Source organism: Jaculus jaculus, chromosome 2 (genome assembly GCF_020740685.1).
Source record: "Jaculus jaculus isolate mJacJac1 chromosome 2, mJacJac1.mat.Y.cur, whole genome shotgun sequence".
Lineage (NCBI taxonomy): Eukaryota > Metazoa > Chordata > Mammalia > Rodentia > Dipodidae > Jaculus > Jaculus jaculus.
Window position 1 is genome coordinate 137,311,654 of NC_059103.1, and position 25,814 is coordinate 137,337,467.

At 43.2% G+C, this 25,814-nt stretch overlaps 2 protein-coding genes across 11 annotated transcripts in view; one reads left to right on the forward strand and one right to left on the reverse strand.

Moving 5' to 3' along the window:
* Positions 1–1,819: 1,819 nt before the first annotated feature.
* On the reverse strand, positions 1,820–21,433 carry Cops5 (COP9 signalosome subunit 5). The gene is made up of 8 exons (XM_004653304.2): positions 20,923–21,433; positions 16,845–17,079; positions 15,664–15,792; positions 13,837–13,902; positions 12,128–12,213; positions 7,380–7,491; positions 4,797–4,945; positions 1,820–2,058 (listed from the first exon to the last, which is right to left on the reverse strand). Exons 1-8 carry the CDS (start codon positions 21,063–21,065, stop codon positions 1,974–1,976), a joined length of 1,005 nt encoding a protein of 334 aa, XP_004653361.1. The 5' UTR covers positions 21,066–21,433; the 3' UTR covers positions 1,820–1,973.
* Positions 21,434–23,664: 2,231 nt separating this feature from the next.
* The window catches only part of Cspp1 (centrosome and spindle pole associated protein 1), a 164,833-nt gene continuing 162,683 nt past the window's right edge, over positions 23,665–25,814 (forward strand). For all 10 annotated transcript variants that reach the window (XM_045143285.1, XM_045143289.1, XM_045143287.1 and 7 more), the window contains exon 1: positions 23,665–23,799. The gene's annotated coding sequence lies outside the window, so the exon portion shown is untranslated. The remainder of the gene's footprint in view (positions 23,800–25,814) is intronic.

A 25,814-nucleotide genomic window follows, 5' to 3' on the forward strand; every position in this document is an offset into this window, starting at 1 on the left:
TGTCTGAGAGAGAGAGAGACAGGGCGGGGGGGGGGGGGGGATGGGTGTGCCAGGGCCTCCAGATGCATGTGCCACCTTGTACATCTGGCTTTATGTGGGTACTGGGGAATCCCTTACAGAAATATCTTAACTGCTTAGGTTTCTAAGGTAAATGTACACATTAATAACTGTATTCAAGTCATGGAATGGAAACTTTAAAACATTTTTATTAGCATATATTGTACGGTGATGCACTGAAGAATGTGACATGTTGACTATTATTCTACATTGTCTTCTCTCTCCTCCCCTTTCCTGCTAGTTCCCTTCTTCCCAAACAGTCCTCCTTCAACTTTCATGTCATATACATATTTAAAACAAGATTTCACACAAGAGAAACCTTTTCTTTCCGAATAACAGTAACTTCAACTTCTTACTCTGTTGTGTCAAAATCTTAACCACCCTGGGCTAGAGCAAGCCAGCTGGGCTACATGACACAGTCTCAAAAATAAGTTGCCAGGTGTGGTGGTGCACTCCTTTAATCCCAGCACTTGGGAGACAGAGGTAGGAGGATCACTGTGAGTTTGAGGCGAGTTTCAGGTAAGCCTGGGCTAGAGTGAGACCCTACCTTGAAAAACAAAACAAAACAAAAATAAGTTTATTTTACTAAGACTGTCAAAAGAAGGCACAAACAAAATTGAAGTGTTTCTGACCATTACATGATGAAATGCTCAAAATTTTTAATAAATAAGATTCTTAGAAAGAAAAACAAGGCTAGGGAGATGTTCAGGTGATAAAGAATCTGATTTTGACCCCCAGAACCCACATTAAACACAAAAAGTCAGGCATGATGGCATACACTTGTAATCCCAGTACTGGGGAGGTGAAGATGGGTAGAACCCTGGGACTTACTGGTCAGTCAGTCTAGCTACTTGGCAAATTTCAGGCCAGAGAGACAGTCTCAAAAATAAGATGGATTATGGCTCAGGAATGACAGCAGAGATTGCCCTCTGCCTCCCACACACATGCACCTGCACATACATGAACATGCGCACATATGCATGCACACAAAGAAGAAATAATCTAATAATCCATGGTGCAACAAATATAAAAAAAATAATTCTAAGCTGAGTGAGATGGTGCATACCTTTAATTCCAGCACTTGGGAGGCAGAGGTAGGAGGATCACGGTGAGTTTAAGGCCAGCCTGAGACTACATAATGAATTCCAGGTCAGCCTGGGCTAGAGTGAGACCCTACCTCAGAAAATAAAAATAAAAATCTAAAATCCAATAAATAACCTTACTCTCATGATAATACAAGCAACTCAAATTTAATACACTGGGTTAAAAAAAAGTCAAAAGTAAGGTGGGAATGGAGAAGAGTGTTAATGGGAGGGAGAGGAACATAAGGGAGGGTAACTGGGGTGGCATAAAATTAAGGTACAATGTATACATGCATAAAGATATCAAAAATGAATAAAAGAGGGCTGGAGAGATGGCTTAGCGGTTAAGCGCTTGCCTGTGAAGCCTAAGGACCCCGGTTCGAGGCTCGGTTCCCCAGGTCCCACGTTAGCCAGATGCACAAGGGGGCGCACGCGTCTGGAGTTCGTTTGCAGGGCTGGAGGCCCTGGCGTGCCCATTCTCTCTCTCCCTCTATCTGTCTTTCTCTCTGTGTCTGTTGCTCTCAAATAAATAAATAAAAAATGAACAAAAAAAATATTTAAAAAAAAATGAAAAAAAGAAAAATACTCTAATAAATATTTTTTATCTCATATTCAAGAGCATTTAAGGGTACTAGAAAAATAACGCAACTTCACCCACACACAAAAGAAAGAAAGGCCAGTTTCACTTGTGCACTTTTATTACAGCATGTCAATGTTCAGGACACTTCAGAGCACCTTACACTTCTAATCAGATATTCGGTAACTCGTTCTCCAAGTGTTACTTGAGCTTTTTGTTCTCACACCAGCTTTCAGGAAAAAGTACTCAGTGATTACTTAAGAGACGTTAATTTGATTAAACAGTTTATCCTTAATAACCTGAGACATCAATCCATGGATTGCTTCTATGGTAGTTTTGCAGCTGGAAAGAAGAAACACATCACATGTCAGAAATTGAAAGCTGTTTCAAACATGGAAGGTTCCTCTCATGCCCTTCCTGTACCTCCAAGAATGCTTTGCAGTTTTACTCATCTTCCTCAAACCACACCAAATTTTCTCTTGTGTTCTTTAACTTTCTGCATACCTGTTGAGCATTTCACTACTGACTAGAACTTACATAAAATAATGTCTAGGGGGGCTGGAGAGATGGCTTAGCAGTTAGGCGCTTGCCTTTGAAGCCTAAGGACCTTGGTTTGAGGCTCTATTCCCCAGGACCCATGTTAGCCATATGTACAAGGGGGTGCATTCGTTTGCAGTGGCTGGATGCCCCTGGTAAACCCATTCTCTATCTATCTGCTTCTTTCTCTCTGTTGCTCTCAAATACCTAAAATAAATAAATAAATGAATGAATGAATGAATGTCTAGGGCTGGAGGGGTGGCTCAGTCATTAAAAGCACTACTTGCTTGCAAAGCCTGATGGCCCAGGTTTGATTCCCTAGTAGTATCCATGTACAAAGCCAGATGCATAAAGTGGCTCATGCATCTGAAATTTGTTTGCAGGGCCCTGGTGCACCCATTCTCTCCCTATCTCTGTTAAAAAAAAAAAAAAGAGAGCCAGCGTGGTGGCGCACGCCTTTAATCCCAGCGCTTGGGAAGCAGAGGTAGGAGGATCGCCATGAGTTTGAGGCCACCCTGAGACTACATAGTGAATTTCAGGTCAGCCTGGGCTAGAGTGAGACCCTACCTTGAAAAACAAACAAACAAAACAAAAAAACGAACCAAAAAAAAAAAAATGGGGCTAGAGAGAGATGGCTTAGCAGTTAAGACACTTGCCTGCAAAGACTAAAGACTTAGGTTCAATTTCCCAGTACCCACATAAAGCCAGATGCACCAGGTGGCGAATATGTCTGGAGTTCATTTGCAGTGTCTAGAGGCCCCAGCATGCCCATTCTCTCTCTATCTGCCTCTTTCTCTCTCTCTCAAATAAATAGATTAATTAAATATTAACAAGCAATCCTGCTTTTCTTTTGCTGGGGATAGTCCTCAGATGCTACGCGTGTTAGTGAGTGTTCTACTGAGCTACCTCCAGCATGAGGAAGATGCTTCCTGCTGCCAAGGTAAATGTCATTTCCCCATTTCTTTCTTTAAAACTTTATTTTATTTATTTAAGAGAGACAGGGGCAGGGGGAGAATGGGTGCACCAGGACCTCTAGTCAGTCCAAATGCATGTGCCACTTTGTGCATCTGGCTTATGTGGGTCCTGGAGAATTGATCCTACATCCTTTGGCTTTGCAGGCAAGCATCTTAACTGTTAAGCCATCTCTTCAACCCCCCCCCCCCACCAATTTTAACATTGTTAAATAGATATCGACATTTCAGTTTATATAGATAACAAAATGGCTCTCTTCCTTTCTGCCTTTGATTATCACATTAAAATTCAAATTTTCTCTGGAAGTAAATGTTATTTAGTCTGTTCAACCCTGTGCAGTCTAAGCAGCATAAGAGCCACATTATTTTCTTTGAGTTATCAGAGACCACATCTCAAGTTTGTTCCCTAACAAATACTGTGGCAGAAAAATTCAGAATACTAATTATAGAAAGAAAAACTTCAGAAATATTTAAGAAAGGTATAATCATTTCTGTAATTTAAAAATGCACAAAAATAAAAATTTGATATTTTAAGAAATTTTAATTTAACCCCTCAGAATATAATTAGGTTAGACTATCTGGTTAAGACACATTTTTCTAAATGTCTCCTTTGTTAGGAAAAAACAGTTCAGTGAGGTGCCTGTTTTCTTTGACATACTGTGGCTAAATCTAGACATAGTAACTATGAGTTTTTTTTAGAATACCTAGATCTTTGACTTAAACCTTTAAAAAATATATATGTATTAATATTATTAATTAATTTATTTATTTGAAAGAGGCAGAGAAAGAGAAGAAAAAGAGAGGAGGGGAGAAGACAAGAGAGGAGAGGAGAGGAGAGGAGAGGAGGGGCGCGCCAGGGCCTCTAGTGGTGGCAAATGCACTCTAGATGCATGCATCCCCTTGTGCATCTGGCTAATGTGGGTCTTGGGGAATTGAACTGTTAAGCCATCTCTCCAGCCCTAAACCTTTAATACTTTTGCCTAATGTCTTCTAAGATTTCAAAGTTAAAATTCATATGTGATGATTTTTTTTTTTTTTTTTTGAGGTAAGGTCTCACTCTAGTCTAGGTTGACCTGGAATTTACTATGTAGTCTCAGGGTGGCCTTGAACTCACAGTGATCCTTCTACCTCTGCCTCCTAAGAGCTGGGATTAAAGGCATGCACCACTATGCCCGGCCATATATGACAATTTAATTCTTTTTAAAATATATTTTATTTTTATGTACTTATTTGAGAGACAGATACAGAAATAGGCAGGTAGAGGGAGAGAGAGAGAATGGGTGCACCAGGGCCTCCAGCCACTGCAAATGAATTCCAGATGTGTGCGCCCCCTTGTGCATCTGGCTTACATGGGTCCTGGGGAGTTGAACCTGTCTTTGGCTTTGCATGCAAGTGCCTTAATTGCTAAGCCATCTCTCCAGCCCATATGACAATTTTTTAAAAAGGTGTGAGCAGGTATCATCCTAAGTTATAACTAAATTGAACCATAAGGACTTTAAATCCTACTAGTACTTGCAAATGTGTAAAGAAAGAGAGTTAAGGACAGGAATCTTACTCCTAGGTTCACCTTACCTGTCTCTAGTAGCTTTGGCAAGTTTGTCTTCTGATTTTCGATCATGTGTTTCTAGACCCAACATGAAACTCCCCCGTCCAAGTTGGGCTTCTGATTGCTCTAACTTTTCAGACAGATCAAACACCTGACCAGTGGTATAGTCTGCATTCTGTGGAGAAAATGATATTGTCATGTAGGATAAAAGTCTACCACTAAGAATGTTTCTCTACTTTGTTTTTCTAGGAATAGGATTATACTTGGGGGACCATATACATGCTAGGCAAATGCTCTACGACTGGGTTACATCACCAGCCCCATTTTTTTTTTTTTTTAAGGTAGGGTCTCAATCTGGTCCAGGCTGACCTGGAATTAACTATGTGGTCTCAGGGCCACCTCAAAATCATCGTGATCCTATCTCTGCCTCCCAAGTGCTGGTATTAAAGGCAGGTGGCACCACACCCCCCCCCTTTTTTTTTGAGGTAGGGTTTCACTTTAGCCCAGGATGACCTGGAATGTATTCTGTAGTCCCAGACTAGTCTCGAATTTACAGCATTCCTCCTACCTCTGCCTCCCAAGTGCTGGGATTAAAGGCATGCACCACCATGCCTGACAACCTACATATTTTTAATGTAAATTACTTTTCTTCTACACATAACATTTTATTTTCAAAGGATTCCATTATACTTGGGAGGCAGAGGTAGGAGGGTCGCCATGAGTTCGAGGCCACCCTGAGATTACATAGTGAATTCCAGGTCAGCCTTGGCTACAGTGAGACCCTACCTCAAAAAAACCAAAACCAAAACCAAAAACAAACAAACAAACAAAAAACCCAATATAGAACACTCAAAAGCCAGAGATTGTTATTAAAAAATTTTCAGTGTCAAGGATAGGATGCCTTCCGGTGAATTGTTGGCCAGGGAGGTCACTGATACCCCCAAGACATTACAGGCCATTGCCAAGACCCTTGGTTTCCCACCAGGAATAGATGGTAAGACCCTATTGCTGAAGATTCCACATACTTGGGCTACAAGGTCCCTGAGAAATCCTGCTGGAGCTGAGCTGAAAACCTCCTCCATGTAGACCACCTAACAGAATGCTGCATGCAGGTCAATGGGAGAGAGAGAAGTCACCAGTAGAAATATGCAATAGTGGACACTGCAAGCCTTAAATTTGGCCAAACAGGCCAAATGAGCCAATGGGTGCAATACTGGCATGTCTGTTCTAAAAACCTACACCAGGATAGTCATGAGCCCTAGGAGTGTAACATCTACTGATGTCTAGCTAAGTACATATACTATGCTCACCAAACTGCCCAGTGAGCACTTCTCTTAATGTTCATACCTATATATTAATGCTACTCTTACTTTTGGTTACAGAACCTTCTCTTTTCAGATGGCTTTGACCTTGGGATAACTCAGAAGGCACAATGATGCTGAGAAGTGACAAAGGAGTGCTCAGCACTGAAATATCTCTATCACATCTTCCAAAGCTCAGGGTCCAATGCGGAGAAGTGGCAGAAAGAATGTGAGAGTCAAAGGAAAGGTAGGATTTCTTAAAATATGCTCCACTAGACACAAAATGGCCTGGATATCCATGTCCTCACAGTGCCTGACACTACCTACACAAGACTATCATAATAGGAGGAAAAGATGATGACATCAAAATAAAGAGAGAAACTGATTGAGAGGGGGAGGGGATATGATGGAGACTGGAGTTTCAAAGGGCCAAATGGGGGGGATGGAGGGAGGGAATTACCATGGGTTATTGTCTACAATTATAGAAATTGTCAATAAAAAAAAAATTAAACAGAGCTGGGCGTGGTGGTGCATGCCTTTCATCCAAGCACTCGGGAGGCAGAGGTAGGAGGATTGCCATGAGTTCGAGGCCATCCTGAGACTACACAGTGAATTCCAGGTCAGCCTGAGCTACAGTGAAACTCTACCTTGAAAAAAAAATTAAATAATATAAAAAATAATTCTATTATAAAAATGGGAGGGATTATCAGAGAAGCAAGAAGATTACAGCTACAAAAAACTGCTTCTAAATTCTCCCAACTTTCAAATTCCATCAACTGGGTGTAGTGGCATATGCCTTTAATCCCATACTATTTCTTGAATGCAAACTTAAGTGTGCCTGAGGAAAGCTCTATTTCTGGACTTAACATTTTACTCTAAAAGTGCGATACTCACCTATTATCTTTGGCAATAAAAACAGTATTTGTACTTTTCCTATTTTAGGCACATGTCTCTTTAAAGAACATGTGGATCACATGCTAATTTGGCCACTCTATTTGACATTCAGTCTTGGTCTTGATGTTATGACATACACTTTGGATTGCCAGCACCCCGATCTAGCCTGGTGGCGCAGAATCCCACTCCAGCACTGGGTCTGCTCTTACTGTGAAATGGGCTTCAAATATTATGTTTTTATATCTTAGTTAAAATGTAAATTTGACAGGCATGATGGCACATACTCATGATCCCAGCAATCACGTGGCTGAGGCTATAGGATCACGACATTGAGACTATACTGGACTGCACAGCAAAATTCTGTCTCAGAAAACAAAACAATTCAAATGAAACCATCAAAAGCATAATACTTACAGTAAGCAAGCTTGAGGAGCTCAGTGTATTCACCCAATATTTATTCCACAAAAGCTCAAGTAACTTGCGATCCAAAGAGGATTTGAAATATGAGACTTCTAAGGCATAATATCTATGAAACAAAAGTACAGATTTGCTAAGTGAAAAAGGCATACATATATAGAAGTCAGGGGCAAATTTAAGCAGTTATATTTCAGTATTTCATTTTTATTTATCTGACAGAGGGAAAGAGGGAGAGAGAAAGAGAACAGGTATGCTAGGGCCTCCAGCTACTGAAAATGAACTCTATATGCATGTGCCCCTTTGTGCATCTATCTGGCTAATGTGGGTCCTTGGGAATTGAACCTGGGTCGTTTGGCTTTGCAGGCAAATGCCTTAACTACAAAGCCATCCCTCTAGCCCAGCAGTTATATTTTATGTTCAAATAGTCATCTTTTAGATTTTAGTCCAACAGAATAAGTAAATATAGTTTTTTTTCTCTCTTTAGATATTGTGGTTCCAAATTTTCTACCTACTAACCTCTTGTTCTACATGTTTCTATAGAACCCAGAAATTTCCAAGAAGCTATTCATAGTCAAACAAAAATTTTGAATGACATATAATTGCTCATGTTGTTGAGTTCATAAATTGCAGCTGGTAGGCTGTCTAGATCAACTAAAATTTCTTTTCTTTCTTTCTCTCTTTTTTTTTTTTTTTTTTTTTAAGTTATGGTTTCACTCTAGCCCAGGCTGACCAGGAATTAACTAGGTAGTCTCAGGGTGGCCTTGAACTCAAGGTGATCCTTCTACTTCTGGCTCCTGAGTGCTGGGATTAAAGGCATGTGCCCCCATGCCTGGCTCTGGCTTTTTTTTGTTTGTTTGTTTTTGGATGTAGGTTCTCACTTTGGTCCAGGCTGACCTGGAATTAACTATGTAGTCTTAGGGTGGCCTCAAACTCATGAGGATCCTCCTACCTCTGCCTCCCAAGTGCTGGGACTAAAGGAATGCACCAGCACACCTGGCCTTTTTTTTTTTTTAATACTAAAAATGACATATAGGTTCCTCATTCCTTCAGGTCTCACTGCTTTTTGGAAAAGCAAACCTTTAAATAGTTGCTAAGGTATCTAAAAGAATTGCTATTATTTCCAAAGGTGCTTCATTCATAATCAGGGAGTAAAGGAAAATATGGTTAGATGTCTAAATATACTTTCTTTGGCATGTACAACGTGTGTGTGCATGTGCACGTATGTGTGTGTAAAATGCAGGTCCCTGATATTCACTGTGTGGCGGCCAGAGAGGGCTGCCATGTTCTTCGCTATTGCTCTTCTGCTTTATTCCCTTCAGACAGAGTCTCTCACTAAACCTGGAACTTGCACTGTTTTCTTTGGCTACACTGTTGACCAGTACATCCAGACATCTTTTTAAGTTTTTTTTTTTAAATTTTTGATTTTTTGCAGCTAATCTCAGCAATCTTGTCTCCCCACCACCCTCCCTCATGCTGGGATTATTCAGTGTGCATAGCCATGCTTGGCTATATACAGGTGCTGGAAATTGAACTCAGGGCTTCATGTTTATACAGCAAATGCTCTTATACACTGATCCATTCCCTAGCACCACCCTAACAGACTGGTCTTTGTTTCTTTTTTGTGAGCATGAGAGCAAGAGATAAGGAGAATTGGCAAGCCAGGGCCTCCAGCCACTGTAATCAAGCTACAGACATGTGCACCATCTTGTGTGCATGTGCGACCTTGCGCATTTGCGTCACCTTGTGCAACTGGCTTACATAGGACCTGGAGTTTGACTAGTCAAACATGGGTCGGTGGGTTTCAGAGGCAAGTGCCTTAACTTCTAAGCCAACTCTCCAGCCCTTATTTGCCCTTATCCACTGGGCTATCTCTCCAAACCCCAGCAGACTTATTTTTACAATATTTTATTTTGTTATTTATTTGAGAGTGGGGAGGGTAGTAGAGAGAATGGGCATGCCAGGGCCTCTAGCCACTGCAAATGAACTCTAGATGTATGTGCCATCTTGTGCATCTGGCTTATATGGATACTGGGGAATCAAACCTGCACCCTTAGGCTTCGAAGGCAAGCACCCCCTTAACTGCTAAACCATCTCTCCAGCCCCATACTTATTTTTAAAAATAATAAATATTTGCCAGGTATGAATCCCTACAAAGGTTAAATCTAATGGAAAATGCTCAGTAAGTGATGCTATAGGACATATATAAAACAACCTACCTTCCAAATGAGTGTCAGAGACAATGAATATTCTAGCCAGGTGTGGTGGATCAGAGCAAGCTTCTTAAATAGAAAGTTTACAATATTTTCAACAGGGAAAATTAAGTAATTAATACTTACTAATCATTTAAGACAAAGGTAAACAGTTTTACAGAAATATATCAGACAAAAAAGAAATATATCAGAGATTAATGAAGACCAGTCATATTTAAAAACTCAATCTTGGGGCTGGAGAGATGGCTTAGTGGTTAAGGTGCTTGCCTGCAAAGCCAAAGGACTCAGGTTTGATTCCCCATGACCCACGTAAGCCAGATGCTCAAGATGGTGTGTGCATATGGAGTTTGTTTGCAGTGGCTTAGAGGCCCTGGTGCACCCATTCTTTCTCTCTCCCCCTCTCTCAAAAAACAAAAACAAAACAAAACAAAACAAAAAAAAAACAACTCAATTTTGGAAACTCTAGAATTGTCTTAAGACTTTCTAAACAAAAATCAGAGCAGTAGTGGCACATGGGTGGTCAAGATATTCTTTGAAGTTGGGATAAGAGGTGAGAAAGGGGCCACTAGATAATGCCAAGGTATAGCAGTAAATGATTCTCTTCAATGGCAAGGAAGGAAAAACATATCGTGTGGGGACAAGTGCAAAAGAGAGGGAATGGAGACAGTAACAGGAAGGTACTATTTGAGGTAAGGTGAATGTCACTTTGGCCTTTTGCCTAAGAGTAAGTGAGATAATGAGACCAGAGTAGATTTTCTGTTCAGGTAATCCTGAACCAGATCCTCAGTGGTTATAGTAGTCAGCCACATGAAAATTAGAAGATGTCAGAAACATGTTTGGTTCATCTGACCAATGGCAAGGAACAGCATAGCCTGACTGGCGATGAGAGGGGTCGGGGCAGCCAGCTCATTCAGGGCTCGACAAGGCTTATGAATCTTATCCTAGGTGAGATGTGATGTCATTCTGAGGAGAAACTTTTTTTTTTTTTTTGTTTTTCGAGGTAGGGTCTCACTCACTTTAGCTCAGGCTGACCTGGAATTCACCATGGAGTCGCAGGGTGGCCTCGAACTCACGGCGATCCTCCTACCTCTGCCTCCCGAGTGCTGGGGGGTTAAAGGCGTGTGCCACCACGCCTGGTGAGAACCATGTTTTGATACATGTTTTAACAGAATTCAGCCTGGCTGAGAAAACATCTGTAAGGGGTGAAGGGCAGAGCTGGGAAGACTAGTTAGGTAGCCAGTACTCACACTGTGTTCAGGCTCCAAGTGGCCCCAGTTTGGGTCAATGTCATAGTAAAGCAGGTGGGGAGACATATTTAGAAGGTAAAAGGTACAGAAAACTACCTGCATGGGCTTCTTTAATTTCTGGAATGACAATGTGTAGAAAGCAGCTTTATATTAAGTTGAAATTGGGCATTTTAAGGGCAGCAAACACATTAGTGTCAGGTTGGCCCAGAACACATTTCTCAGTGATTAATTTTGTTACAGGCTGAGTATGTTCTACAATGGGCAAAGGTTGTATGAAAGAAACTTTGAGCCATGTTACTGTAGTTTTGGTGTATGTGTGCTGTGTGTGTGAGCATAGGTGTGCACATGCCACAGCCCAGGTGTGGAGATCAGAAGCCAACTTTTGGGTCAATCCTTGCCTTCCACCTTGTTAAGACGGGCTTTTCTCATTATTCATCAATCTGTTCACAAGGTTCTGGGGAAATTACATCTGTATCTACCTCCCTTCTTGCTGCAAGTGTCCTGGAATTACAGAAGCCCAACTCATCACAGCTTCCAGGTTTTACATAGGATCTGGGGATCCAAACTCTGCTACTCAGAGTTGAATCTACTGAGCCATCTCCCTAGCCCTAAGTATTATCTTTTTACTCATATTTTATTTGCATATTTTTACTGTTATTTCAAAGGTACTTTATTATATTATTCAGCCAGCTCCTAAGTTGGGAGAAGGGAGGAGGCTCTTAAGATTAAGGAACTAAGTGCAGTGTGGTGGTGCATACCTTTAATTCCAGCACTTGCGAGGCTGAGGCAGGAAGAGTGCCATGAGTTTGAGGCCAGCCTGAGACTACACAGGAAAATCAAGGTCAGGCTAGAGACCCTACCTGGGGGGGGGACAACAAACAACGGACCCCCCCAAACCACACAAAAGCAAAACAAAACAAACAAACAAGATTAAGGAACTGAGTAAATCTGGGAAGGCTGAAACTTACAAGACTCACAATGTCCCTCAAGGTTACAGAAATAGTAAACTGCAGGGAGGAGACTGCTACTTACTTAACACCTGTGACTTATAGTCTGTGCCCATTCTGGGATAAACAAACTTCTTTTTGTATCTCCCTAAGAACAGTTTATACAACATTATGACATTCATTTTGTGTGGGCTTTTCATCATCTGTAAAATAAAGGTTTTGGACTGGATATACTTTTGTTTCCCTTCGCAGGGATGGAGGATTGAACTCAGGGCCTTGAGAACGCGGGCAAGTACTCTGCCACCATGCTACATCTCTAACCAGAGAGCTGAATTACTTACTGTTTGCAGTGTACACCAAAATCTTCTATTTTATTAAGTGGAATAGTCTGATACTCAGAAGGTCCTTCATCAGGTGGTTTGTAGCCCTAAACAAAACCCAAGAAAACAGAAAATTAAAAATCTACATGCAAAGAAAAGCAAAACAACACACACACACACACACATACACACACACACACACACACACACACGTAGCAACTAAATCCAAAAACTCTACTTTTATTCTGCAGGTATTTTTTTATGGCAGCATTAATATTATCAAGCCAAATATTCAACACACACACACACACACATTTTTTCTTTTTCTTTTTTGAGGTAGGATTTCTGCTCTAGCCCAGGCTGACTTGGAATTCACTTGTAGTCTCAGGGTGGTCTCAAACTCATGGAAACCCTCCTACCTCTGCCTCCCAAGTGCTAGGATTAAAGGTGTACACTACCATGCCTGGTTTCAACATAGATATTCTAATAAAGGTTAAGGGTGGAAAAAAAAGCTGGGCCTGGTGGCTCAGTGCCTGCAATCCCAGTTGATGTACATAGTGAGTTCTAGGCCAGCTTTGGTTATACAGACTCATCTCAAAACAGGGGGTAAGGGTGAGGGGGAACCCATGGGGGGAAAAAAAAGTACATTGCTTCTTCCCTCCTCCAACCCTACTAGGTACTTAGGCTGGGTCTGGCTTACAGGTGCATTTTTTCTTCTTTTTTTTTTCTCTCTGTCTCTTTATTTGAGAGACAGAGACTGAAAGAGAGAGAGAGAAAGAGAGAGAGAGACAAAGAGGCAGAGACCTGAATAAAGAGAATGGGTGTGCCAGGGCATCTAGCCACCACATACTACCTCCAGACACATGTGCCACCTTGTACATCTGGCTTACATGGGTTGTGGAGAATTGAACCTGGGTCCCTTGGCTTTGCAGGCAACTGCCTTAACTGCTAAGCCATCTCTCCAGCCCCTAGAATGATTCTCGATAAATAAAAACCTTTTCTAGTAACATTAACAATATTTAACAGATGTGTTATATTGTATTTTACTTTCTTAGGCAGAACAGGCAAGTGCTTAACTGCTAAGTCATTTCTCAGATTAAGCCCAGATGTGTTATCTTTTAATACTGATAGTGTGTACTTCTGTAAATATTTTTAAATTGCTTTAGGATTTAAAAAAGATACTAGTTGGGTTGGAAATACAGCTCAATGGTAGAGGTCATTTAGCATCCCCAGTACTGGAGAGGAGGGAAAAAGAAAAAGTTAAGCCAAGCATGGTGGCACATGCCTTTAATCCTAATACTCAGGAGGCAGAAGTAGGAGGATCCTGGTGAGTTCAAGGCCACCCCAAGACTAGTGATTTCCAGGTCAGCCTGGGCTAGAGCAAAACCCTACCTTGAAAAACCAAACCAAAAAGAAAGAGAGAAAGAAGCTAGTTATTACATATCTTTAGTTAAGAGTTTAAAAAGTTATAAAGATTTATAAATTTAAAAAAAATCACCTTTGGGAGGGTCCTGGATATAGCTCAGTTTGTAAAGTGCTTGATTAGCAAGCATGAAACCTTGAATTAAATTCCTGTACCTGATAAACAGAGAGTACTAGCGCCTATCTGTAATGCAGGCATGCAGGAGGTAGAGGCAGGAGGATCAGAAGTTCAAAGGAGGTCATCCCTGGTGACACAGCAAGTGTAAGAATAACCTGTGCTCCACATAAGACCCTATTCAAAAAATTACCTTTGGATATGTCCTAAAGGCGCCAAGATTCACTTTTCCTGCAGATATTGTTCTTGTTGGGTCAATCTACAAGAGAGATATAAATCATTATGTGCCTCTATTTATTCAAACATTACAAACTGAAAACCCACATGGAACTATAATATTATATACATGAAGTAAATAAGCAAATAGCATGAGTGAGTGCTTCACATTTAATTTGTGGTTCAGACTTAGTTACTACATCATTTAATAATATTATTTCATATTATTTTGAACTATGCATGGGGTATATGCCTTTAATTTGAGTGGTTGGGAGGCTGAGGCAAGAGAATTGAGAGGAAAGAAAGGAGGGAATGCAGTAGGGAGACAGAGAAAAAAGTTTTTTGTTTTTTTTTTAAATTTTTAATTTATTTATTTGAGAGCGACAGACATAGAGAGAAAGACAGATAGAGGGAGAGAGAGAATGGGCGCACCAGGGCTTCCAGCCTCTGCAAACGAACTCCAGACGCATGCGCCACCTTGTGCATCTGGCTAACGTGGGACCTGGAGAACCGAGCCTCGAACCGGGGTCCTTAGGCTTCATAGGCAAGCGCTTAACCGCTAAGCCATCTCTCCAGCCCGAGAAAAAAGTTTTTTTAAAGGGTGTAATAGGTTGAATGTGAAATGTCCTCCATAGCCTCAGGTGTCTTTGATTAAGCCTCATACTGAGTCCCCAGCTGGTGGAGCCTTTGGAAGGTAGAGTCTTGCTGAAGGAGGTGTGTCACTGCAGGTAGAACTTGAGGCTTATTAGAGCAGCCCAACTTTGCATTCACAGCTAGCTCACTCTTCCTGCTCCTGCTATGCTGCTGAAGATGTGAACCAGCTGCCTGCTCTGCCATGCTTTCTCCACCATGGTAAAACTTCCCCTCAAATTTTAAGCTTGAGAAAGGCTCCTTCCTCCCACAAGCTGCTTCTGGCTGGGTGTTTAGTCCCAGCAACAAGATAACTGCAACAAAAGATTTGCTCATCTCTTTTTATTTTTTATTTTTTTGGTTTTTTGAGGTAGGGTCTCACTCTAGCCCAGGCTGACCTGGAATTCACTATGTAGTTTCAGGATGGCCTTGAACTTTCGGTGATCCTCCTACCTCTGCCTCCCAAGTGCTGGGAGTAAAGGCTTGTGTCACCATGCCCCGCTCAATTTCTGCTTTCTCAGTTTGGTCAACATTGACTGAATATCTAGGATAGATAAGCTGATTAAACTTTTCTATATGCACTATGAACTACTCCTTTAGAAGTTGACATGCAGAGAGGTTGAGTAACTTGTTCAAAGGCCCCAGCTTTTAAGAGGCAGAATTTAGACTCAAAAATAGGCAGCATGATGCCAGAACTGTGCTCTTTACTACGTTTTGATTTCACTGTGTTCTTTTTCAAGTAAATCTTCATGAAGAACTTAATTAAAACCTATTTTAAAACTACCACATGCTGGGCCTGCTGGTGGATGCCTTTAATCCCAGCACTGGGGAGGTAGAGGTAGGAGGATCGCCGTGAGTTCAAAGCCACACTGAGACTAGAGTGCATTCCAGGTCAGCCTGGGATAGAGTGAGACCCTACCTTGAAAAACTAAAAACAAAAACAAAAAAACTACTATATATGTACCTAGCTGTACTATAAGCAGTTAGTTTGTAGGAGATGGTTAAAAGGGCCAAAGATAAAAGGTTTCTCTTTTTCCTTTTTTTAAATTTTTGTTTATGAAGTTGCTGTTTATTTTTATTTTTTTCCTGTTTGATGCAAGTATGAAACAATGTCCAACAATGAACTGGAATTTCATTTTGCTGAACTGTTCTAATAACAACAAAAAGTACTTACTACCACTGCTACAAATGGTTCCTGGAACTGCTGGTTAAGCATCTGTGTACTAACATCAATCCCAGAAAGCCAGCAGCCATATCCAGGGTGGCTATGATACCAGCCAATTGCATTTTCAAGGCGGCCAACCTAACAAATGAAACAAAGAACTTGAGGATCACATTTTTATTCATTTCTTTTTTGGGGGGGGGGGTGCTGAGGACCAAAATCAAGGCCTCCTGAGCTAAATCCCCAACCCTGAGGATCGCATTTAATTTTGCCACTTGCCTGCTTAATGTAACATCAAGGTTAAGTCACAGTGTGCAGAACAGTGCCTGGCATACTTTGCTTCAAAGTGAAAGAGCTTTTGGACATATAATGCATGTATAGAGCACAAAATTATCTAAGTACAAGAACAATAGCATTCAGCTTCCTTCACGTATCTTTCTCTTAACCATCTGGATTCTCAGCCCAGATGTTATGCTATTCTTGCAGCCACTTACCTCCATACCCTTATATTCATTGCATACATGAAGATTAATCCATGTGTGTGCACACAATAGTGCACCACAATATTTTACACTGTGTCTTTTTACTCAACAAACAATACTATAGCTTGGTCCATATGGGGAAATACATAAGTATCTGCTTTGTTTTAAAACCCATCTTGAGGCTGGAGAGATAGCTTAGCGGTTAAGGTGCTTGCCTGTGAAGACTAAGGACCCAGGTTCTCTTCCACAGTACCCATATAAGACAGATGCACAAGGTGGCGCATGCATTTGGAGTTTGTTTGTAGTGGCTGGAGGCCATGGAGTGCCCATTCTCTATCTGTGTCTTTCTCTATCTTTCTCTCTCAAATAAATAAATGAATAAAGGCTGCCTATGTACTCCATAGTGTTAGGGATACTGGACTTAGGGCCTTCAAATGCTAAGCATGAGAATTAACACGGACTTTACCTCCAGCCCCCAAACTGATTTTAAGCACACTTCACAATGTCTATGAGAAGAACTTATTTGAGAAAACGCCCCATGTGTATACTCTAAATGTTATCAGGCTTTTAATGTTATATACAGTTCACATAGAAACTACTGAACTTAAAGGGTAAATTTTAATGTGAAGAAGGTAGCTTTACATTCAGAAACTCTAAAGTTACACTGAGACTCTAAATTGAGGCTATTGAACTTCTAAGAAACCTTTTTACCTGTTTGGCATTTTCTATGTACGCGGCCATGTACTCGTATGCAGCAGCCTGAGCATTTACTCGGGTCTCAGTGCCCTCTACGGGCAAAGCAAAACTGTCCATGATGATCATGGTTTCGCCATCCACCTTCCCAAGCATCAATCCCATCACTTCCAAGTTGCCTCCTGATCGGGCATGCATCACCATTTTCAGTAGAGCCAACGCTGAGATTTTACAGTACTTAAAATAATGGTGACTGCAAAACAAATCAGGGTGTGATTAAGTTTCTTATGTAATGTGCAATTTCAAAAGACACTTCTTGTGAAGACAACAAGTAAATAATGAAGGGATTTACAGTGAAGGAAGGAGAGTACGGAACATGGGGAAAAGAAGGAAAAAAAAGAGTTTCTACAAGACACTTAGGAATAACATGTCATGGTCCAGTATGGTATTCCTTCTCAGAAAGGGGAAAATCTGAAATAAATTTTAAACATACTATTCCATTGAATGAATAACACGGTTACTTCAACAGGCCTTTTCTCCATTAATCTGGAATCATCATCTCTCTGATTCTGACTGACTAGATGGCTGTATATAACCTTTCTCAGGCCTAATTTTCTGGCCTAATTTTTTTCAAATGTGGGCTCTGACATTCACCTGTCTAGATTTGAATCTTGATACTGACATTTCCCAGATTTGGCAGTGGGAACATTTAATGTCTGGGTTATTAACCTGTTTTATGGTATTTGTAAAGAATCTTTGTTGAAGTGCATGGCATCCCTTTGTAATATCACCCTGAACATTAAAAAGAAATTCTAATATCCCTACTTTTCCTGTGACCACTATTCTAGTTTGTCATAGTTTTGTCTAGTACTGGATGTGACTAAACTCTTCAATAAAATTACACATTTTTACCAGGTGTGGTGGCACACACCTTTAATCCCAGCACACGGGAGGCAGAGGCAGGAGGATCGCCGTGAGTTCAAGGCTACCCTGAGGCCCAGAGTGATACCCTACCTCAAAAAACAAACAAAATAATAACAATAATAAAACTTACACAGCAATCCTCCTACCTCTGCCCCCCCCGAGTGCTGGGATTAAAGGCATGAGCCACCCTGCCCCGCAAAATTATACATTTTTATATCGCTGATGGCACTACTGCTACCACTAAGACAGAATGAATGTAATTAGAGCTGCAGTGAGGCAAGCTGGTAGTTTGTAAATATTAGGGTACATCAACCTAAAACAGACAGCCTATTGGAGAAGTAGACAACCAAGTATACAGGCAGGTTGTACACAGTGATCAGTTTCTGGAGAGGCTTTCACAGAGACTCCACCCACAGAAAGCAGCCAAGTTTAAGTCTCAACCTTTGCTAGCTGAAAGATACAGACACTTGGTCTTGGAAGTTAAGACATGAATTACAATCTTGGCTCCTCCCTTTATTGGGAAAAAGAAAAAGACAACAGTTATTGTGCCCCATTACATATCTTCTACATCTTTTACGAAGTTCACCATCTAACCTTCATGACATAACTAATAGGTAGGTTTCTATTTTACAGATAAATGAAGGTAGATAGAGAGTAGTTTCCTACTTGATCTTGATGCTCCTCTAAGAGTACACTGCCTCAGTATGATCATAAGATCAGCTTATTTGCTGAAAAGAAATGCAAATCTAGTACTACGGGGTTGTTATGAAGATTAGATGACTTATGGCAGTCTGTAATAGAAGATTAGATAAAAATTCTTAGCTTGGTGCCAGGCCCATGTGAAGTACTTGATAAACACTGCAAAACAGAGTACCGACAAGGTTAGCCTTAAAAAAACAAACAGACAGGCTGGAGAGATTGTTTAGTGGTTAAAATGTTTGCTTGCAAAGCCTAAGGACTCATGTTCAACTCTGCAGGTCCCATGTAAGCCAGACACACAGTGATACAAATATTGAAGGTTTCATATGTGCACAAGGGGCCACATGTGTCTGGAGTTTAGAGGTCCTGGCATGACAATTCTTTCTCACTCTTGCACAAAAAAGAAGGCAGGTTGTTAGGCCTGCCTCAAAAAAAAAAAAAAAAATTGAAGCATAAGAAGTACTTTTTGATGACCACAGCTTTCCTGTTGTATCATTTTCTGTTCATTTTACTCTCTTTTTGTTTGTTTATTTTTATTTATTTATTTGAGAGTGACAGAGAGAAAGTGGTAGAGAGAGACAGAGAGAAAGAGAGAGAGAATGGGTGCACCAGGATCTCCAGCCACTGCAAATGAACTCCAGGTGCATGCGCCACCTTGTGCATCTGGCTAACGTGGGTCTTGGGGAATCGAGCCTCGAACCGGGGTCCTTAGGCTTCACAGGCAAGCACTTAACTGCTAAGCCATCTCTCTCCCTCCACTTTTTTTTTTTTAATTTTTTTTATTTTTCGAGGTAGGGTGTCACTCTGGCCCAGGCTGACCTGGAATTCACTCTGTAGTCTCAGGGTGGCCTTGAACTCCCAGTGATCCTCCTACCTCTGCCTCTTGAGTGCTGGGATTAAAGGCATATGCCACCATACCTGGCTCTCCCCCTTTTTTAATATTTACTTATTTTTATTTATTTGAGAGAGAGTGAGAGGAAAAGGCAGATATATAGAAATTTGTTATTGGGCTGAAGGGATGGCCCAGCAATTAAGGAGCTTTCCTGCAAAGCCCAAAGATTTGGGTTGGATTCCCCAGTACCCACATTAAGCCAGATGTACAAAGTGGGGCATGCATCTGGATGCATTTTGATGGCAGTGGCTAGAGGCCCTGGCTCACTCATTTTATTTCTCCTTTCAAATAAATAAAATAGGGCTGGAGGGATTGCTTACTGGTTAATGTGCTTCCCTTCAACACCAAAGGATGCTGGTTCAATTCCTCAGGACCCATGTAAGCCAGATGCACAAGGTGGCACGTGTCTGGAGTCCCTGGCATGCCCATTCTATCTCTCGCTCTCAAATAAATAAATAAATAAATAGGGCTGGAGAGATGGCTTAGAGGTTAAGCTCATGCCTGTGAAGACTAAGTACCCTGGTTAGAGCCTTATTCCCCAGGACCCATGTAAACCAGTTGCACAAGGTGGCACATGCATCTGGAGTTTGTTTGCAGTGGCTGGAGGCCCTGGTGCACCCATTCTCTCCCTCTCTCATTATCTATCTATCTATCTATGTATGATTCTCTATCTGCCTTCTTATGTGTCAAATAAATAAACAAAAAAATAAAAAAGCTGTTTGTACATGGGGTATATTACTTTAAAAAAAAATCTATTCTTGGGCTAGAGAGATGGCTTAGCAGTTAAGTCGCTTGCCTGTGATGCCTAAGGACCCAGGCTCAATTCCCCAGTACCCAAGTAAGCCTGATGCACAAGGTGGCACAGGTTTCTAGAGTTAGTGTGCAGTGGCTAGAGACCCTGACATACCCATTGTCTGTTTTTCTCTTTCAAATAGATTACACACGCACACATATATAAAATCTGTTCTCCGGAATGTGTATTAGGAGTTTGGAAAGAACCCTACATTTATCGTCAATCCCGGACTTTATAAATGCATTTTGCTAAGGGGCAAAGAACCTGAAGCTCTATTTTTGTACTGTTTGGCTTATATGGTGCAGAAACATATTGGTCTGGGTATGCCTCTAGAGTACTACCAGTAATACTAAGAAAAAAAAAATTGAAGGATGGCCCACAGCTATTTTTGAGACCACTGGCCTGCTGATTCACTTTCTGAAAACAGCTGCCATCCCCACATTGGGATCCGCTGAAGGCCGCCACAAGGTGCATGCGGCCAGCAGGCGCCTGGGAGAGTGTGCGGCATAAGATGCAAAGGAAGTGAGGGGCGACATCCTACATCACTGCTGCTTGTTCTTCCTCTACAGCCTCTGTGGGGGTAGGGTTTAGGGAGGCTTTCCGAAAGGGAATCCACGCAAGCCCCAGCGCAGGGCGTAGGCTCCCCTGACCAAGCCCCTCGGACCAGCAATCTACCCCCTTCCTTCCCAGAAAAGGCAAGTCCTCCAACCCCTTGCACTCCCACTCCTTTGGGGACTCAACTCCCGCCATCCCGTCCCTCCCCAGCGTCTCGCCAGGGACCTCCTCACTCCTTAGTCCAGGGTTTTGCCGCCAGGATTTCTTGCTGCTGTTTCTTGTCGTATTTGTAGATTTCATCGATACTCTGCGCTTCCTGCATGTTGTTGGCCAACTCCCAGGTTTTCTGGGCCATTCCGCTCCCCGATGCCGCCATCGCCGGGGAACCGGAGAGGTGGTCGCTTGCACAACCGAGATGCAACTCTAACTCGCTAGGCCTGCGGGTGCGGGCTTCGCAGCGTCCCCACCGCCGGTGCAAACTCTCTCTAGACTCTCGAGGCAGCCATGACACCGAGAACCGGAGGTGAGGTTGGTGCAGACCATTCGGGCCTGGCAGGGGCGCTTCACGGGCCGGCGACGGCACTTGCAGCGATTGCTTGAACGAGGAGAGAAGATCCAGCTTGTGGACGCAGTGAGAGTGCACTGCCTTGGAAAACTGTGCGCGTGAAACTGCGACAGACACAAAGATTCACAGCGGGAATGGTATAGCCTTGTGCACCGGAAGAAGGGCCTGTTACCGTGCCAGTAACAGATCCGCCGTCTCCGTCCCTACCGCGCAGACGCGGCTCCGTCCATATTGAACGTGGGTGGAGACTTGAGCCTGGGGTGCGGAATGTTTGTGCGGTGTAGGTTCTTTACCGGAAATAAATTCTTTGGGCTAATACAAGTATATCTTTGGGAGCTGGACGTGGTAGCGCATGCCTTTAATCCTAGCACTTGGGAGGCAGAAGTAGAAGCGCTCTGAGTTCGAGGCCATCCTGAGACTACATAGTGAATTCCAGGTCAGCCAAGGCTAGAGCGAACCCCTACCTCGAGGAGGCAAGGTTATATACCTTTTGACCTTTTTGTAAAGAAAAGACTTTTACGGGCTGGAGAGATGGCTTAGCGGTTAAGCGCTTGCCTGTGAAGCCTAAGGACCCCAGTTGGAGGCTCGATTATTCAGATGCACAAGGAGATGCCCAAAAGGGGCGCATGTGTCTGGAGTTCGTTTGCAGTGGCTGGATGTCCTGGCACGCCCATCCTCTCTCTCCGCCCCCCTCTTTTTCTCTGTCGCTCTCAAATAAATAAATAAAAATAAACAAAAAATTGACTTTTATATGTGTATTCAGAACGCTTATTAAAATGCTCCCCACCCCCAAAATAATCCGGGTATGGTGGCATGTTTTTAGTTTCAGCACTCAGGAGGAGATAGGGGGATTGCTGTGAGTTCAAGGCCAGCCTGAGACTACAAAGAGAGTTCCAGGTCCTCCTGGGCTACAGCGAGACCTAACCTTGAAAAAACTGAAAACAAACAAACAAAACCCTTATTCAGTATTTTATAGAAGGCTCCTGTTTTGTCTTCAGCTGTTTTGTGAACTGCCTTTGTTCTGATGCAGAATTACTCTCAGCAACCTGTTTGTTTCTTCCATCAGTTAATGTGTTTATCTCACTAGACAGTTAATGGATGTTTCATTTGGGAGTTTTGTTTAAATATTCTTTCAGTTCCATCCCATTATCTTCATTAGATTGTAAATTAGTTCATTGTTTTATCCCTAATACTAGCATTAATATATTTACTTTTTTAATTTTTGCTTAGAAACAAAAAAGCATCATAGTTCTTCTTAACTAGGTTCTGGCGAACTTCTCCAGCTTGTTCATCACTTTTTAGAATCCTCTCTCTATTCATTCTATCAGTGCCATCAGACCCTTACTTTAGTTCAGCAATTCAGTATGTGCTCCAGCCTTGCTTGAAGTGTTGATTCATGGCATTTTTGCTTTCTAGTTAGTACAGGAGATGGAGGCCTCAGACGATTATGAGTTTAAGAGCAGACTTGACTCTATGGTGAGTTTGAGCCTAGTTAGGTCTATGTGAGACCTTTTCTCAATAAGCCAATAGCAAGAGGGAGGCAGAGACAGGAAGGAGTCTCTTCCAGAAAGGTGAACAAGGAGGACAGACCTTGGCTCAAATGAGGTGGAAATCAAGGATTGACACCCTTGAAAGTTGTTCTCTACTCTCCCCATGCCGTGGCATGCACTTGCCCACACTCACACACATGTGTATTATATACACATGTTACACACACACACACACACACACACACCACTTTTCAACCCTTTTTCAGAGCAGCATTTGGCTCTTCAATTCTTTAATCTTAGCACTTGAGAGGTGATGGAAGAAAGATCAGGAGTTCAAGGCCAGCCTTGGTTACATAGGAAGTTTGTGGCCAGCGTGGGCTACATGATTCTGTCTCAAAACAAAATAACCCAAAATAAAAATCAAGTCAAGTCACCTTGTAATATAAATTAGGATAAATGAAGACCATTATTATACATTGGTAACAATAAATCCACTTTGTCGAGAAGCTAGAATCTTTCTAGCGGTACCATATGGTCATTCAGGATGACATGTTGAAAGCTGTAATGAAAGCCACTCAAGGTGGACCAGACTCTTGGTCTGGGGAAAAGTAATGTCTTTGATAGCTATGCCAAAAGTTTTCGTCTCGTTGCCACCCTCCCCATTTTTTTCTTTCCAGCCTGTGATACTGCTCCCAGAGCGTGGGTGTGAAAGTGGGCGAGGGGAGCAGAGGGGCTGGGATCCACTTAGCCTGGGAAGTGGGGCCTGGGCCCAGGCAGGGAAAGGCTCCGGCCGCGCCGCACGGACTCCGGGCCTGCAGGGGGCGCTGTCGGCCGCGCGGTCTTCCGCAGCCGCCCCGGCCGGGGGCGGGGCCCCGCGCGCCCGCTGGCGAAGGGCGGGCGGCGGGCCTGGGAGGCGGGCTCCAACCCCGAGGCCTGTTGGCTCGTTTCCGCGCCGGCCGCTCGCCCGCGCCACAGAATTGCCGAGAGCCTGGCCGGAGCCCTCTGTCTAGTAAGAGCGGCGGAAGGCGAGCAGGCCCGGCGGCATGTGGCCTGAGGTGGGTTGCCGGCGCCGGGCCGGGTCGGGCAGGGCGCAGGCTTCGGGACCCGGGGGCGGAGGTCGCGCGGCGGCCGGGCGGCTTTGGCTGGTGGGGAACAGGGGGTCTCGGGGCCGTCGGCGGGGCGGCGGTAACGGGCTGGGGGCGGGGTGCTCGCACGGCCGGTCTGCCCGGCGGGGGAGACGTGCGACTTGCACGGTCCAGGTCACCCACTGGCGCGTGGATGTCGCCGTTGCCGGGCTGGGGGCTCCGACGTCCCGGCTCGGCGCTGCAGGCCCGGGGCCGGTTGCCTGACAACGCGCTGACGCTTTCCCGAGCGTCAGCCGCCGGTGCGCGCGGGGCCCTCGCGGCCGCCGCTCTGCTGAGCCCCAGCCTGCGCGGGTCCCTCCGCTTCGGGGCTGATCAGTGGTGGGCGCGGAGATCAGTGCTCTTGCTCATTTTGTTGATTGCTGTGGTTGCCTGGTGAGCTTGAACCTTCCCCATTTATAACTCCCTTCATTTTTAGTATTCTTATTTGGAATTTAGATCCATTTTCGCTAATTGTTAGTAATTTTAATTTTTTTTGTGCACGCGTGTGTATGTATGTGTATGCGGGCACTCGTTTGTGTGCGTGGGGGTGCACAGGTGCGATCGTTTGGATGTCACATGTCTTCCTGCCCACTTTTATTTACTTAACCCAGAGTTCACCGATTGGGCTGGTCTAGCTAGCCAGTTAGCTTGAAGGAATCCTCCTGTCTCCACCACCTCTCCCCCCCAGGCCTGGGATTACAGGGTGCCCTGACACACCTAGCTGTTACATGGCTACTGGAGACCCGAACCTGCTGATGGAAACTAAGCCAGTCCCCGGGACTCATCCACCACCTAGTTTTCAGCCATTCTGCAAAATGCAAAAGCCTAGAATTTTGTGTGGTTTGACATGTTGATAAGCAAAAGAGAGTAGTGGAAACCAGTAGGGTGCTTTCTTTTCCTCACATCATTCTTCTGGGTCTTTCTGGTGGCTTAGTATCTGCTGAAATCCTCCTCAGGGAAGACCTTTTGCAGCACAGATGGTGTGGGTGGGAGCAGGTGGGTTTAGAAAAGGTAAACAGACACTGGATCCTTTCAAGACAGCTGTTCCCCAATGAGGTTTTCAGACAAGTATGACTTCACTATAATCTTTGCAACACAGAGAGCTAGGAGAGACACAGACAGAATGAGCACACCCGGGCCTCTAGCCATTGCAAACGAACCCCAGATGCATGTGCCACCTTGTGCATCTGGCTTATGTGGGCACCAGGGAATCGAACCTAGTCCTTAAGCTTCAGAGGCAAACACCTTAACCGCTAAGTCATCTCTTCAGCCTGCCATAACTATAATCTTGAGAGTCAGCCTCTCTCATTTAATGAAAACAGGATTCAGGTTCCAAATGGGATTCAAAACAAGGCAGTTAGAAAGAGGCACTAGCTCACCAGGCAGTCACAGAGAGGAAAAAGAATAGCACTGACCTCGTAGGAATATGGTGTATATTGAGAAAGTGTTGTAGCTATTTTGTATAAGTGAAGGACTGAGGATGTAGCTTCGAGGTAGGATGCTTGCTCAGCATGCTTAAGGTCCTGGGATCAATCCCCAGCACTGGAAAATAAAAAGAAAAAGAGGGGCTGGAGAGATGGCTCAGTGATTAAAGGTGCTTGCTTGCAAACTGTCAGTCAGGGTTCAGTACCTCAGTACCCAATGTAAAGCCAGATGCACAAAGTGGCACATGTGTCTGGAGTTTGTTTGCGGTGGCAAAGAGGCGCTGGAGTGGAGTGCCCATTGTCTCCCTCCCTCATTCTGGGCTTGCAAATAAATAACAAAATTTTGAAAAAAAACCACAAAACAAAGGCTATTTAATATATGCCTTCAGTCACCAATAATGGTATATTGCTAACAGGTAACTTCAAAATGGTTTCATAGAAGCTGGGCGTGGTGGCACAGGCCTTTAATCCTAGCACTTGGGAGGCAGAGGAAGAGGTAGGATGATCATAGTGAGTTTGAGG